Raw genomic sequence first — 12,733 nt, forward strand, 5'->3', positions numbered from 1 at the left:
ATGTACGGCCAATTTCATGTAATGGAAGAAATCGTATAACTCTTTCACTGGAATCAAGACGGGTTTGAATTCTTGTGATTTTGTTCCTGGACGAAGGAAGGAATTTACCTCGCTTTTGAAAATGAAAGATATTTTGATTTTCCTTCATAGGAATAAAAATTGACGCGAATTCCTGCAATCCAATATCCCAGACAGCAGAAGAAATATTACTGTCTAGATATCATATGAGGTATGGGTGTCTTCTGGGTTGTAGGGAGCAACACATTCCTTGGTGACTTGTTCAAAAGATAGATGGATTCTCCTAAGCATTATCTGTAAAAATAATAAAAGCAAAATTTACGTTTAATATCTAAGTAGTACAGTAAAATCCTGTAAGTATAAAGTGTGAATGATCACCACCATGATCACCAAATCTGCTGAAACTTATGAAGAATAAGTCTACTTTACATTACATTTCTCATACAGATTTTCACTAAGTGTATACCTTAAAACTAAATATCATGACATTAACTGAGCCACAGTCAGAGAAATGTACATATGATTTTATACCATTCTGAAACTGAGTGAGTGAAAGATGCTGAATACTGCAGCAGGAAATGTTTCAGTTAAATCATGTCAGCCTGTAAATAACTGTGTCTGATCAAGACAAACCATTAGTTATTTTGCCCTATGTCTAATGGTAAGATGAAATAGAATCCCCCAAATTATGTAGTCAGTTGTCTGGCCACTTGTTTCATCTACACACCGTTCAATACAAATCCTTGGACAATGAAGGTCCTCCTCAACATATAATCTTATCCTCAACATATGATCTCACCTTCAGTGTAAGCTGTGTCAGACAGAACCAGCTGGAATATTTTGGGGTAGAGGTGTTCATGTTCTTTCCCTAGCATGTCCATGGCCATCCTTGCTCCTTCCTCCATGTTACCATCTTCATCCTCCTGCAGTGCCTGCACAGATACACAGCTGTCATTGGCAACATCATAACACATACACACAGAGGTCATTGGCGACAAGTATAACACTGACACAAAGTTGTCATTGTCAACAAGAATAATACACACAAAGGTCATTGGCAACAAGAATAACACAGACACAAAGTTGTCATTGTCAACAAGTGTAATGAAAGCCATTGAAAATGAAATTTGACATTCATACTTTCTTCACTTACACAAATGTCAACATATATTGATGTAACTGGCAGATATGTTTTAAATGAACATCTGTGGATAATTTAATTGGAAAATGTCCAATCAACAACATCAGTGATGCAATAATGACATCAAACAAAGGAGGGGTGAATATTGTGTGTGTCCACCATAGACTGCAAGACAGGGGGCACTGGAAGACACAGATTTCTCAGAAACAGCTGTAGGATGGTCTGCCAGTGATGTTGAAGGGCCAGTGTCAATTCAGCACTTGTCTTTGGTCATGTCACCAGTTTTTCCATAACAACTGTGTTCAAAACCACAATTTGGCCCAAGTCTTTCTTCTCGACTTCGATAAATCCGCTGATGTCCATCTGCAAAGGCTACGTTAAACCTACATTAAGGTGTCTTTGCACCCTTTGGTTGCAGACATGAAGGTGTCTTATCACATTTTCGTCTTTGCAGTATCAGCAGCTGTTTGGAACAGATTTTGGAACTGTAAGACTTGGATATTGCAGTCCTGTCAAGCTGTCGTCCAAGGTGCTGCACCAGGTCACGGACAAAACATTGTCTGAGTTGACCAACGGTGTATGGATGCACATTACAGCGCCTGACAATCATCACATCTGAAGAAACGCTGCTAACCACACTGAGAACTTGATTCTTGCTGTCTTGTGTTAAGCGTGACTTTTTCTCAACATGATTCAGTTCCCAATTCCCTGTGCTTTCACAGGGCCTGGGTGCAGGTAATGCAACTGCACAATGTGTTTCATGAATAAGGTTGTGTCTACGAGAAATGTCAAAGGTTTAGTTTTAAGCATTGAAGTTCATAACAGAGGAATGCTCTGGGAGTCAAACTTGAAATGGACAAGAATATCAGCCTTTATCCCTACATCCCCTGTATCGCAGGAAAAAAAATCTTAAATAGAAGTTTTGTAAGTTTCAGTACAACAAATACCAATTGTGTTTTTAATGGCTTCCAGTACGTAATACACACAGAGGTCACTGGCACTAGGTATAACACAGGCACAAAGTTGTCATTGTCAACAAGTATAACACACACAAAGGTCACTGGCAACAAGTATAACACAGACACAAAGTTGTCATTGTCAACTAGTATAATACACACAAAGGTCATTGGCAAATACAACACAGACACACAGAGGTCACTGGCAAGAAGTATAACACAGTCTCACAGAGGTCACTGGCAACAAGTATAACACAGACACACAGTTGTCATTGGCACAAGTATAACACAGACACACAGAGGTCACTAGCAACAAGTATAGCACAGACATACAGTTGTTAATGGCAACAAGTATAACACAGACACACACAGTTCATTAGCAACAAGTATAACACAGACACACAGTTGTCATCGCCAAAAAGTACAACACAGACACATACAGGCCACTCTCAACAAGTATAACACAGACATACAGTTGTTATTGGCAACAAGTATAACACAGACACACACAGTTCATTAGCAACAAGTATAACACAGACACACAGTTGTCATCGCCAAAAAGTACAACACAGACACATACAGGCCACTCTCAACAAGTATAACACAGACATACAGTTGTTATTGGCAACAAGTATAACACAGATACAAAGTTGTCATTGCCAACAAATACAACACATACACACAGAGGTCACTGGCAAGAAGTATAACGGACACACAATTGTCATCGGCAACAAGTATAACACAGACACACTGGTCATTGGCAAGATGTATCATACAGAAACAGTTTATTTTCAAGAAGTACAATGTATAGATTCACTGGCAAGTATCAAGAAGAATAACAAAGTGAAAGACAGATGCTATTTGACAAAAATAATGAAGATCTTTAATCATTCTCTGAATCCACTTGCACTTAGTGCCACGCCTACTGTGAACCTACTTAAAAGTATTGACTGTCATAGCCCTAAGATCCCTTTGTGCCAGGAGGCCTTGGTCAATATCTCAGACTTAGGCATTCGAACAGCAAGTGATGTATTCAGTCCTTATGAGATGGATAAAGAAACAATCAACTAGATTTAGACCCATCTTCCAATGTGGTGCAGTGCAAATGCAGTCTGTAGATTCCAGTAAGGTCATACCTGAACAGCCTTGTAGACATCAATGAGCTTGTCTCCGAGAGCTGCCTCCAGCTCTGCTCGCTGCTGCTCAAGACGACTGAACAGGTCATCATCTTCATCATCATCATCCCCAAACTGCGTCTCTCCATCACTGTCATCTGGTTAAAAAAGGGTTTCAGCATATGAATTTATGGTGACTTTCTACACATAACATAGAATGCCACTATCTCTTCCAGTGAGCTAAAATGTCAATATCTTAGTCCTAATACACAATCCTTGTTTAGTTCTCCTTATATTCCAGTGAGCCATTCCAGTGAGCTAAAACTTCCATATCTTAGTGCTAAGATATAATCCTTGTTTTGTTCTCCATTTGTTCCCAATGGATTCTCGGAATTCTGAGACTTCATTCAAAGCCAGAAACCCCACAGTGAACTGAATGTCACTTGCTTTCATGACAATGATTGTGTATGCAGGAATTTGATATAAACAGGTGACTGATATTCTGAGCATGAGTCCACACTGTTGTGGTACCCCAGCATGCAATCAACCAATTCACTACCCAGACCATTTAGCTGCCTTATGTTCAGGAACAAATTGAACCCAGAATTGGTGGGTAAGAATACAACTGGCTTGACAACATAGCAGTTCTTTGTCCCAACAATGGGCATGCAAAGGTAAATACACCGGAACATTATATTAACCTTATAGAACAACTAATGGCAGTGTATGAAATAAACCAGATATCAGGGCTGGTAACTTATCAGCCCAAAATGGATCCCACCAGACCAGGCAATGCCAAAAAATATGACTCAATTATGCCAAAATAACTCAGTTACTGCTAAGACATGTATTTACTGTTTAACAGTCTATTCACAACAGTCATTATCATTAATCAGATGTAAGGAACATGTTATGTAATTTTTCTTCCACACATTAAGCCTGGATAGCTGTAAATTTAGATTGTCTGTCAGAAGTCTAGCCCATTTGGGTGGTCAGATGGACGGGACTTAATTCATATCCTGCTAACGGTTGCTACAGGCCTAATTCAGCCTTGTTTCTTACCAAAGAGATCTGATGTAGAAATTCTGTCATCATCATCATCATCATCACCATCAATAAGTCTTTTCAGTTCTTCTTCATCATTGTCATCGTCATTGTCATTATCATATGCATTTTCCTCCTCCTCTTCTTCATTTTCTCCCTTAGCCCCCTCCCCCTCTTCATCTCCCCTCTTCCCTTCATCCTCTCCATCCTGACCCTCCCCATCAGGTTGTTCTCCTGCACCTTCAGTGGACAGACTGAACTGGATCTTACTGGATCCCCTACCTGGAAGCATACCACAAATGCATAAAACATAAAATGTCTCCAAAACAAAAAAAAACTTTGTCCTATCGGAGTTTACTCCGTAAGAACAGGGAGCATGTAAAAAAGATACCAATTCATTATTTGGTCTCTGGTAACAAACTATGTGTCCAAGAGACCTGTGATGATCCATATTAGAATTGGTCTTCAGCAACTCATACTTGTGATTAAAGGTGACTGAACAGGGTCCATTGGTCAGGTTCATTAACATGACTGACACGTCACTCAACGACCAACCAACCACAACACCAAGGATCTATTCATTCTGCTCTCATTATGTTCTTACTGAGTGTTAACAGTAAATAATGACTGCTGCATCCATTCACTAAATGCATATATGCTAACATGTGGTAAGCACTAAAGTACAAAACGTATGCTGAATGGAATTGATATGACTACAGTGGAAGCTTAGGTAAGGACAGTATCAACTAAGAGGCATATGCCTAAAAGTGTCATAATTAAAATGATCGTTGGGTCAAATTCTGTTTGCTTATGGTGCAGGTCTGTAAGTAATTGAGTTTGGACCAGGCAACCTAGAGATCGACAGCGTGAACATCATCCACACAACTGGGATATGATGACATGTGTCAGCAAGGCAGCAACCCTGACCACCTAATCTTGCTAGTCACCTCCTATGACAAGTATGGTTTGGTGAAGACCAATTTGATCTGGATAACCAGATCAGCTTGATATCTATCACAAAGCAATGTCAATGAGCTGCAATAAATAGCACATATATGGATACTAATGCCTTAATTCTACTGCCCCATAATGCCTTACTGTCATCATCAATGAGGAGGCTTTGCATTGTAGCTCTGACACTCATAAGGTCATCATCATCATAATCATCATCATCATCCTCTTCATCATCTACTTCCTCATCAATGCTGTCTTCATTCTTGTTCCTACAATAAACAATGAAAGAAGATTGTTAACAGAATGTCACCTTCAGTGCCAGGAAAACCCATAGTTTTGAAATGAGTACCACTTTGGTGAAATTCACAAGCTCAGATATGTCACACACTTAACATTCACACAAAGTATCTGAATGTTTCTTTTACTTAACGTCATGGCTCAGGTTGTCATACAAGCTTCAAATTAAAATTACTTTCACAGATGTTACAAGTGCAATGACAATATAAAATGAGGTAAAATGTCATAGAAGGATGTGAACCAAAGCCTCAGAGTGATTCTTTAATTGTCCCAAACACCCCATAACTGTTCCTGTTGAAACTAAACATACAGTTATGTCTGATTAATGGCCTGTAAAATATTTTTAAAAACAATGAATTTGACGGTCATTTACATCAGACTGAAAATCTGTCACATTCTGTAAGGGATACTGTAGCTAGGATCATTTACACCAAGGGTTGGAACAGAGGCTTTCAGTTCCCGATGAAATGTGGCATCCGTAGATGGTTGGTTGTTGTTTTCCCGCTATATAGCGGCAGACTGAAAATAACTGAGTTTGGACCATCCAATCCAGTGATCAACAGGATGAGCATCAGTCTACGCAAATGGAATACGATCTCATGTGTGTCTAACCACCCAATTCTGCCTGTCACCTTTCACGACAAACATGGGTTACTGAAGACAAATTCTAACTCTGGGAACAAGAAGAAGTTTACAGCAAATGGAATGGATGACTGAAAATGTGCAGCAACATTGACTCACTTGCTTTTCAGTAAGCTAAAATCTGCAATGATTAAAAGTGAACTACAAACAAATCTTAACTATCCATAGAAAACATGCTGGATGCTTTTATTCTTTGACTTACAGATGTATTTGAAAACACTTTTCATCAGGCCATGGGAATAAATAATATGATCCTTGACAATCTTGGTGTTCTTCAAAAGATATCAAACTCTGTCAGTTGTACAGTATAAGTGAAAGCTTGTCTTGCTACTAAATCATTTGCAGCCTAGTGTCTTGTAATTATGCATATTTAATACCAAATCATTTTGCATTCAAACAACAACTTTTCATATTTGGCAGGATAATAACACAAAAATAGCTTTTCATAGTTTTCATGTTTGTTCAGGATATGGTCTATCAAATATGTAAAAATTACACATCAATTAAAAAAATACAAATTTTTGATAATATGATGAGAAAAAGATTTCGCTGGGCTGAAAAGACAAAATAGTCCTAAAACATTCCCCAACATCAGCAATAATGCCAATGGTGGTATACAAGAATCCCCCAACACTGCGATGAAACTATTTGTTGCATGACACTGATAAACCCAACACTGCAATATACATGCATTACATCACATACACAGTCCACATTTTGACATCATTTGAGGGACTATCCAGAGAACGGATCATGTGCATAACAGTTTTCCACATGAGCTATTGTAGTCAAAATGGATGTAGTCCTAGATATAGATCCTGTGCCGATGGAAGAAACAGTCTTGGTATTGACTGGTAGTGGACATCCTGCTGCACCTGTTGGTCCATCATGTTTTAATCCCTTGAGAAGGTAAGTCAGCTTTTGTTTTAATCACTCTTATACCATGTCTTATTATATGATTATACCAGTGAAGATCTGGGTTAGAATTGGTCTTCAGCAACCCATGCTGGTTTGATCCAGACTCCGTTATTCATAGACCATGACCACTTAGCTAAGACCAATATTGCTATAAAACAAACAAACAATATGGGTGACATCTTCATGTTTATTGTATGTCACAATGTTTCTGGGCTTTTCCTTACCCCTTCTTCAGGTGATACAAACAAGATACATCAATGAGTATATATACCTAAAAAATGTATGAGAAGCCAGTGTTACATGTAGAATAAACTGAATACATTGTCACAATGCTGTTGTCTTCCATACTCAAAAAAATCCACAATTAATACCTGGCCTCATTCAAAACAGTGTGACCAAATGTTCACTGTGCAGGTTGAGAGATACCCATGTAAGCCATTTTTGAGAGATACATTTCCGTATTTCTTATGTTCCATTAGAAAATAGCAGCTACAAATCAAAATGATGTGGAACTTTGGAGAGTTTACAGTACATACTGGCACAACCAATGCTATATGTGCTAAAATGCTGAATCTTTGGACACATTTATATCGTCTCTGAAAACCCACTTTCTATGTTCAGTTGGCTCTCTCTGCCTGTTGTATGTAGTTTATCTGTGTTTCTCCTGGGGTACTGCAGTACCTTGAGCAAGTATTAGTACTTGGATGCAGGTATTATTATTATTATGATCAAATTTCAGCCTGTGAAAACACTTGTATTGCAACACTGCACTGGAAGTAGGTTCTTTCCAAAATGTCTGTAGGAAAACTGATACTTGGAAAAAAATAACTACATTATGTTATTTCAGTAGTAAATGTATTCTGGATTTCTGAACAAACCTGGAGAGATCATGTTTTAAACAATGGATAATAGGATCGCATTAAATTGTTTCACTGAAATCAACACAATTGAGTGACCAGGAAAGTGTTGACTTGCGGTCATAGTGACCAGGAAGTTGGCAGGGCGAGCAAACTGTGGTAACACTAGAGGAAAAAGATAAGGACCTGATAAAAACTTCATCTAATAAATAAAGCTTTACAGGGGTGGTTGTCAAAAGTGGTCTTGTACCTCCGTTGTATATACTACTTGATTGATGTAAATAAAATAAAAAGTGGGTAAACATATAACAGGATAACTGCCAAGGTGATCCCAAACCCTAAACAATCTACTGGTATAATCACCAACAGAACAGCAACATTGGGGTGTTTAATGCATTGGAGGCAATTTTAGAACAAACATGGGTCTCATTAGATGAACTTAGTGTTTTATATGTGAGATGACCTACTGTTTATAAACACAACATGGATGGCATATTAGTGTCAAATCAATGTCGTCAATTGTATGTGGTGTCGTTATATCTAAGTGCTTTATGTGTCTTATAAGTGTGTTGTGTGTATTCCCCTCTGAGTTACCCATGAAGGTCAAGGTTAGAACTGATCTTCAGTAACCCATGCTTGTTGTAAGAGGCGATTAATGGGATTAGAGGGTCAGACTTGGTGACTTGGTTAACACAAGTCACTGTAACCAGTTGCAGAGATCGATGTTCATGTTGTGATCACTGGATTGTCAGGTCCAGACTGGATTATTTACAGATCACTGCCACCAAATAGCTGGAATATTGCTGAGTGCGTAAATCTGAACTCACTCACTCCTTTCTCAGTAATGTCGTTAGCAACTACACATATCTTTCAACTCTATCATGCAAATTTCATCTCATTTATATTTCCTTGATAACAGTGTTAAAACCTACACAGAAAGGTCGCCTTCACTGCATCAACATATTGGCATCTTTCTTTACTGCTCCAACTTCTAAATGTGTGTCTGCCCACTAGGGCTACCCCTCCACGCCTGGTAAATAATACTCTGAGACAGATGTGGTTGTGCCCTTGCCAGGTTTTGACTCTTTTTCCTGGAGATCTTTCATCCAATACCATATTGAGTTGTTCAACAATGTTCTGATATTTGGAAAAGATTCCAAACTAGTTTTAAACATAATGTCTGACAATCCAGTTCTTATACTGTCCTCTTATGACAGCTTTTCTTATAAATTATACCAATATTTATTCTTAATGTAGGTCTATCTATCGTCACAATATGACTGAAATTGTGATGCACAACTTTAACGCACTCACTCGTTAAGACGTATCCTCAATAAGATTTAGAGTCAAACCAATGTTCCCACTGAAACTTAAATTCCATTAGAAATAATAAAAAAAGGAAATACAAATTAATGTCCTACTGTTCTCCTATCTTTAAACACAAAATGACATTTCAACTTGCATGAAATTTGCGTATTACAGTTTTTGCAGGCCAAGGATGTTGATTACATACCCTCACTACATCAATCATTATAAACTTTCTACAACACAGATCACAGCAATAGTATTTCTCTTTTAATCCATATAACCCAAATAACTACCTCCAGTTATTTCAACTTTATTTTGTACAACATAAACCTTCTAGTGACCATGATGAATGATCAATAAAGATGCTCCATTACACTACAGTATTATTGATCGAGCATAATGTCTACCATTGTGTAGGACATGCTGTTTCATTGGCTAAATCGCTACAGCGCACCTGAGTGACAAGATTAGATCACTTTGTGTCTGGAGTTACTGAGATGACTCCAGCAAATACCAACATACCTTCATCGTGGTCACACCCGGATATCCTGGTGAGGTGAGTAAATAAGCTTCGTCAATGTTTAACAGTCTTGGTAAATGATATACTTACTTGAATTAAATTATAAGTGTCAAAGCTGTTTTAGAAATATCTACTTATTAAAAATGGTAAATGCAGAAAGAGTTGGGAAAATTGCCAAGCACTGAATGACCCTTTCACTGGTTTCTCTACTTTTGAAAAAATAATTTCCAATATATATAGTGTTGTTTTGTGTTGCATGCACTACAGATTTACGCACTGAGTACTTGAAAATATCATTTAAGTCTCAGGGTCCTTGTCATGTTTTTAAAAGTTCAAGATTTATACTGCCCATCACTTAGGTATCCCAGTGTTAGGGGTTTTTGATGATATAAGACAAAAACGTAATTTATATCTTTAATATCATTTTAAGTTTTGATTTTGCTAACCTTGCATAATAAAGGTATATTCATCTATTTCACACAAAGTATTATGTGTTTCCAACAAAAATAGCATTGATGATATCGTATAAGCGAAACTGCAGCTGCTTGCCACATCCGGGTATTTTGCATGTGTTTTCGACGATGAGCCAAATTTTTTCCTCCGCACTGCAAGAGAGTGTTTTGATCACGTGGCTTCCTGTTTCATACATAACATGTTACTAGCAGATGACTGATTTTGCTGAGTTTCCTGCACTATTTTTTCTTATACAGGCAACTGATTTTCATGTGAAATGGTATTAACGATCAAAGGTAAATAATATTGATGTTTATTTGCTCTTTACATAACTTAACTTCCTGACTTCAATTGTCAATAAAACGTCTCATGACAGGAACTGGACATCCGCCCTCCCAATGAAACTGTTTGCGCACTCCGATCGCGCATATACTTCCTTGACACAGCACTAGCAACGCAATTGTCAAAATCACCAGACCATCGAATTCAGTTGACTTTGGGATACTACAGCAGCAAATTATAATGACCTGAATATGCAGATTAATTTTAAGCACAGTAAAACTTAAGAATTCCCATTTTGAGTATATCTTATTGCTGCCATGCCTGCACAGCATGTCAGAGATGATGAGATCACTCTCAGCATGGAGGAGTGATATGGATGAAATTCCAAATCTTATGGGTAGCACCATCAAAGGATGTTGTGAGCAGGTATGATACCAGATTCTTCAGTGTGGGAGGGAATTCTTTTAAGTGTTGTGTCTGTTAAATGCTTTGTTTTTATATGCAGCCTATATGGAAAGGAATCTCATGTAGAATTAGCATTACAAACAGTAGAGGAAAGTCCTTCAAATATCACTATCAATATCTTTACACAGGGTTTACAACCTGCACAGGTAAATGCTAAATATGACTGGTGCCGGTTACCTTCAGTAACAGATGGCACCTAGTGCAGGTAACACTGAATCCTCACACATCTTACAGCTTAAATGGTGTGTCACACATCTTACAGTTGTCATGGTGTGTCACACATCTTACAGTTGTCATGGTGTGCCACACATCTTACAGCTGTCATGGTGTGTTTTAAATGGGAAGACTAAATGACTGGAAGTAAAACATTTCCCTCTGTGACTTGTTACAAGCAGCAACATTTGGGTACTCATAAATTATTGATGTAGCAATAATCATATAACTGAGATTTATATACTTTGAAAACTTTGATATAGCTTTAACATTTGAATGCTGTCATACTGACAAAATCTCATTAAAAAGGACAGTCATTTAACACCCTCGAAAAAGTGAGTGAGTTGAGTTTTACGCTGCATTCAGCAATATTCCAGCTATATGGCAGCGTTCTGTAAATAACTAAGACTGGACCAGACAATCCAGTGATCAACAGCATGAGCATTGATCTGTGCATTTGGGAACTGATGACATGTGTCAGTGAGCCTGACCACCCAATCCTGTTAGTCGTCTCTTGCGACAAGCATAGTCCTCTTTTATAGCTTTAACATTTGAATGCTGTCATACTGACAAAATCTCATTAAAAAGGACAGTCATTTAACACCCTCGAAAAAGTGAGTGAGTTGAGTTTTACGCTGCATTCAGCAATATTCCAGCTATATGGCAGCGTTCTGTAAATAACTGAGACTGGACCAGACAATCCAGTGATCAACAGCATGAGCATTGATCTGTGCATTTGGGAACCAATGACATGTGTCAGTGAGCCTGACCACCCAATCCTGTTAGTCGTCTCTTGCGACAAGCATAGTCCTCTTTTAGAGAAAGTATGGGTTGCTGAAAGCCTGTTCTACCCTGGACCTTAAAGCCCATACTCAATTACAGAACTCTACAAGTTGTGAACATCGGCTTGACCTGCTACAATATTGCTTAGAAATGGGAGAGTGAGTAATGTTTTATGCCATACTCAGCAATATTTTGGCAAAAACTTCACATGTTCACCATCTGATCCTGTTTGCCACCTCTTATGGTAAACATTTGTTACTGAAGATCAATTCTAATTCGGATCTTCACATCAGATCTTGACTCAGATCTATATATTAGACAGATGATATTGTTTTACCATGCTTTCATATTTCCAGTTCTGATGGACAAATCAGGTTATGTTCAGTGTGACTGTTATTGAGCCATACATGTCATCGATATGCCTGAAGTTCAAGTCAAACATCTAGGACAAATTGTCTTGTTTGAATTTGCCAATCTGAGCAGAAATTCTGTATGTATATAGAAATACCATCAGCAACGTCAGATAAAACCTGCTGCAAATTGATATTGATAATTTGACAAAATGTCATGCATTCACATTTTCAATAAGTGTTATCGATGAGGAGGTGTAGTATCTGAAACAGTGTTTTCCATCTAAACATTTGCTTTCATATTTTAAAAAAAATTGATGAACCTTTGAAGATAGATATGTAACATAGGTCATCACCTTTTGTAATGAGTGAGTGAGTTTAGTTTTATAACATTTTTAGCAATATTCCTGCAATATC

The 12,733-nt window shown here is 37.9% G+C and overlaps 1 protein-coding gene across 1 annotated transcript in view; it reads right to left on the reverse strand.

The window, feature by feature from the left end:
• LOC137274355 (serine/threonine-protein kinase Nek1-like) overlaps nt 1–12,733 on the reverse strand; it is a 73,795-nt gene continuing 61,062 nt past the window's right edge. Inside the window, exons 39-43 of the mRNA XM_067807508.1 lie at nt 5,373–5,497; nt 4,293–4,556; nt 3,252–3,388; nt 818–950; nt 1–312 (exon numbers count right to left, since the gene is read on the reverse strand). Coding sequence (XP_067663609.1) covers nt 302–312; nt 818–950; nt 3,252–3,388; nt 4,293–4,556; nt 5,373–5,497 — 670 coding nt within the window. The 3' untranslated portion in view covers nt 1–301. The remainder of the gene's footprint in view (nt 313–817; nt 951–3,251; nt 3,389–4,292; nt 4,557–5,372; nt 5,498–12,733) is intronic.

Source organism: Haliotis asinina, chromosome 2, assembly GCF_037392515.1.
Source record: "Haliotis asinina isolate JCU_RB_2024 chromosome 2, JCU_Hal_asi_v2, whole genome shotgun sequence".
Classification (NCBI taxonomy): Eukaryota; Metazoa; Mollusca; class Gastropoda; order Lepetellida; family Haliotidae; genus Haliotis; species Haliotis asinina.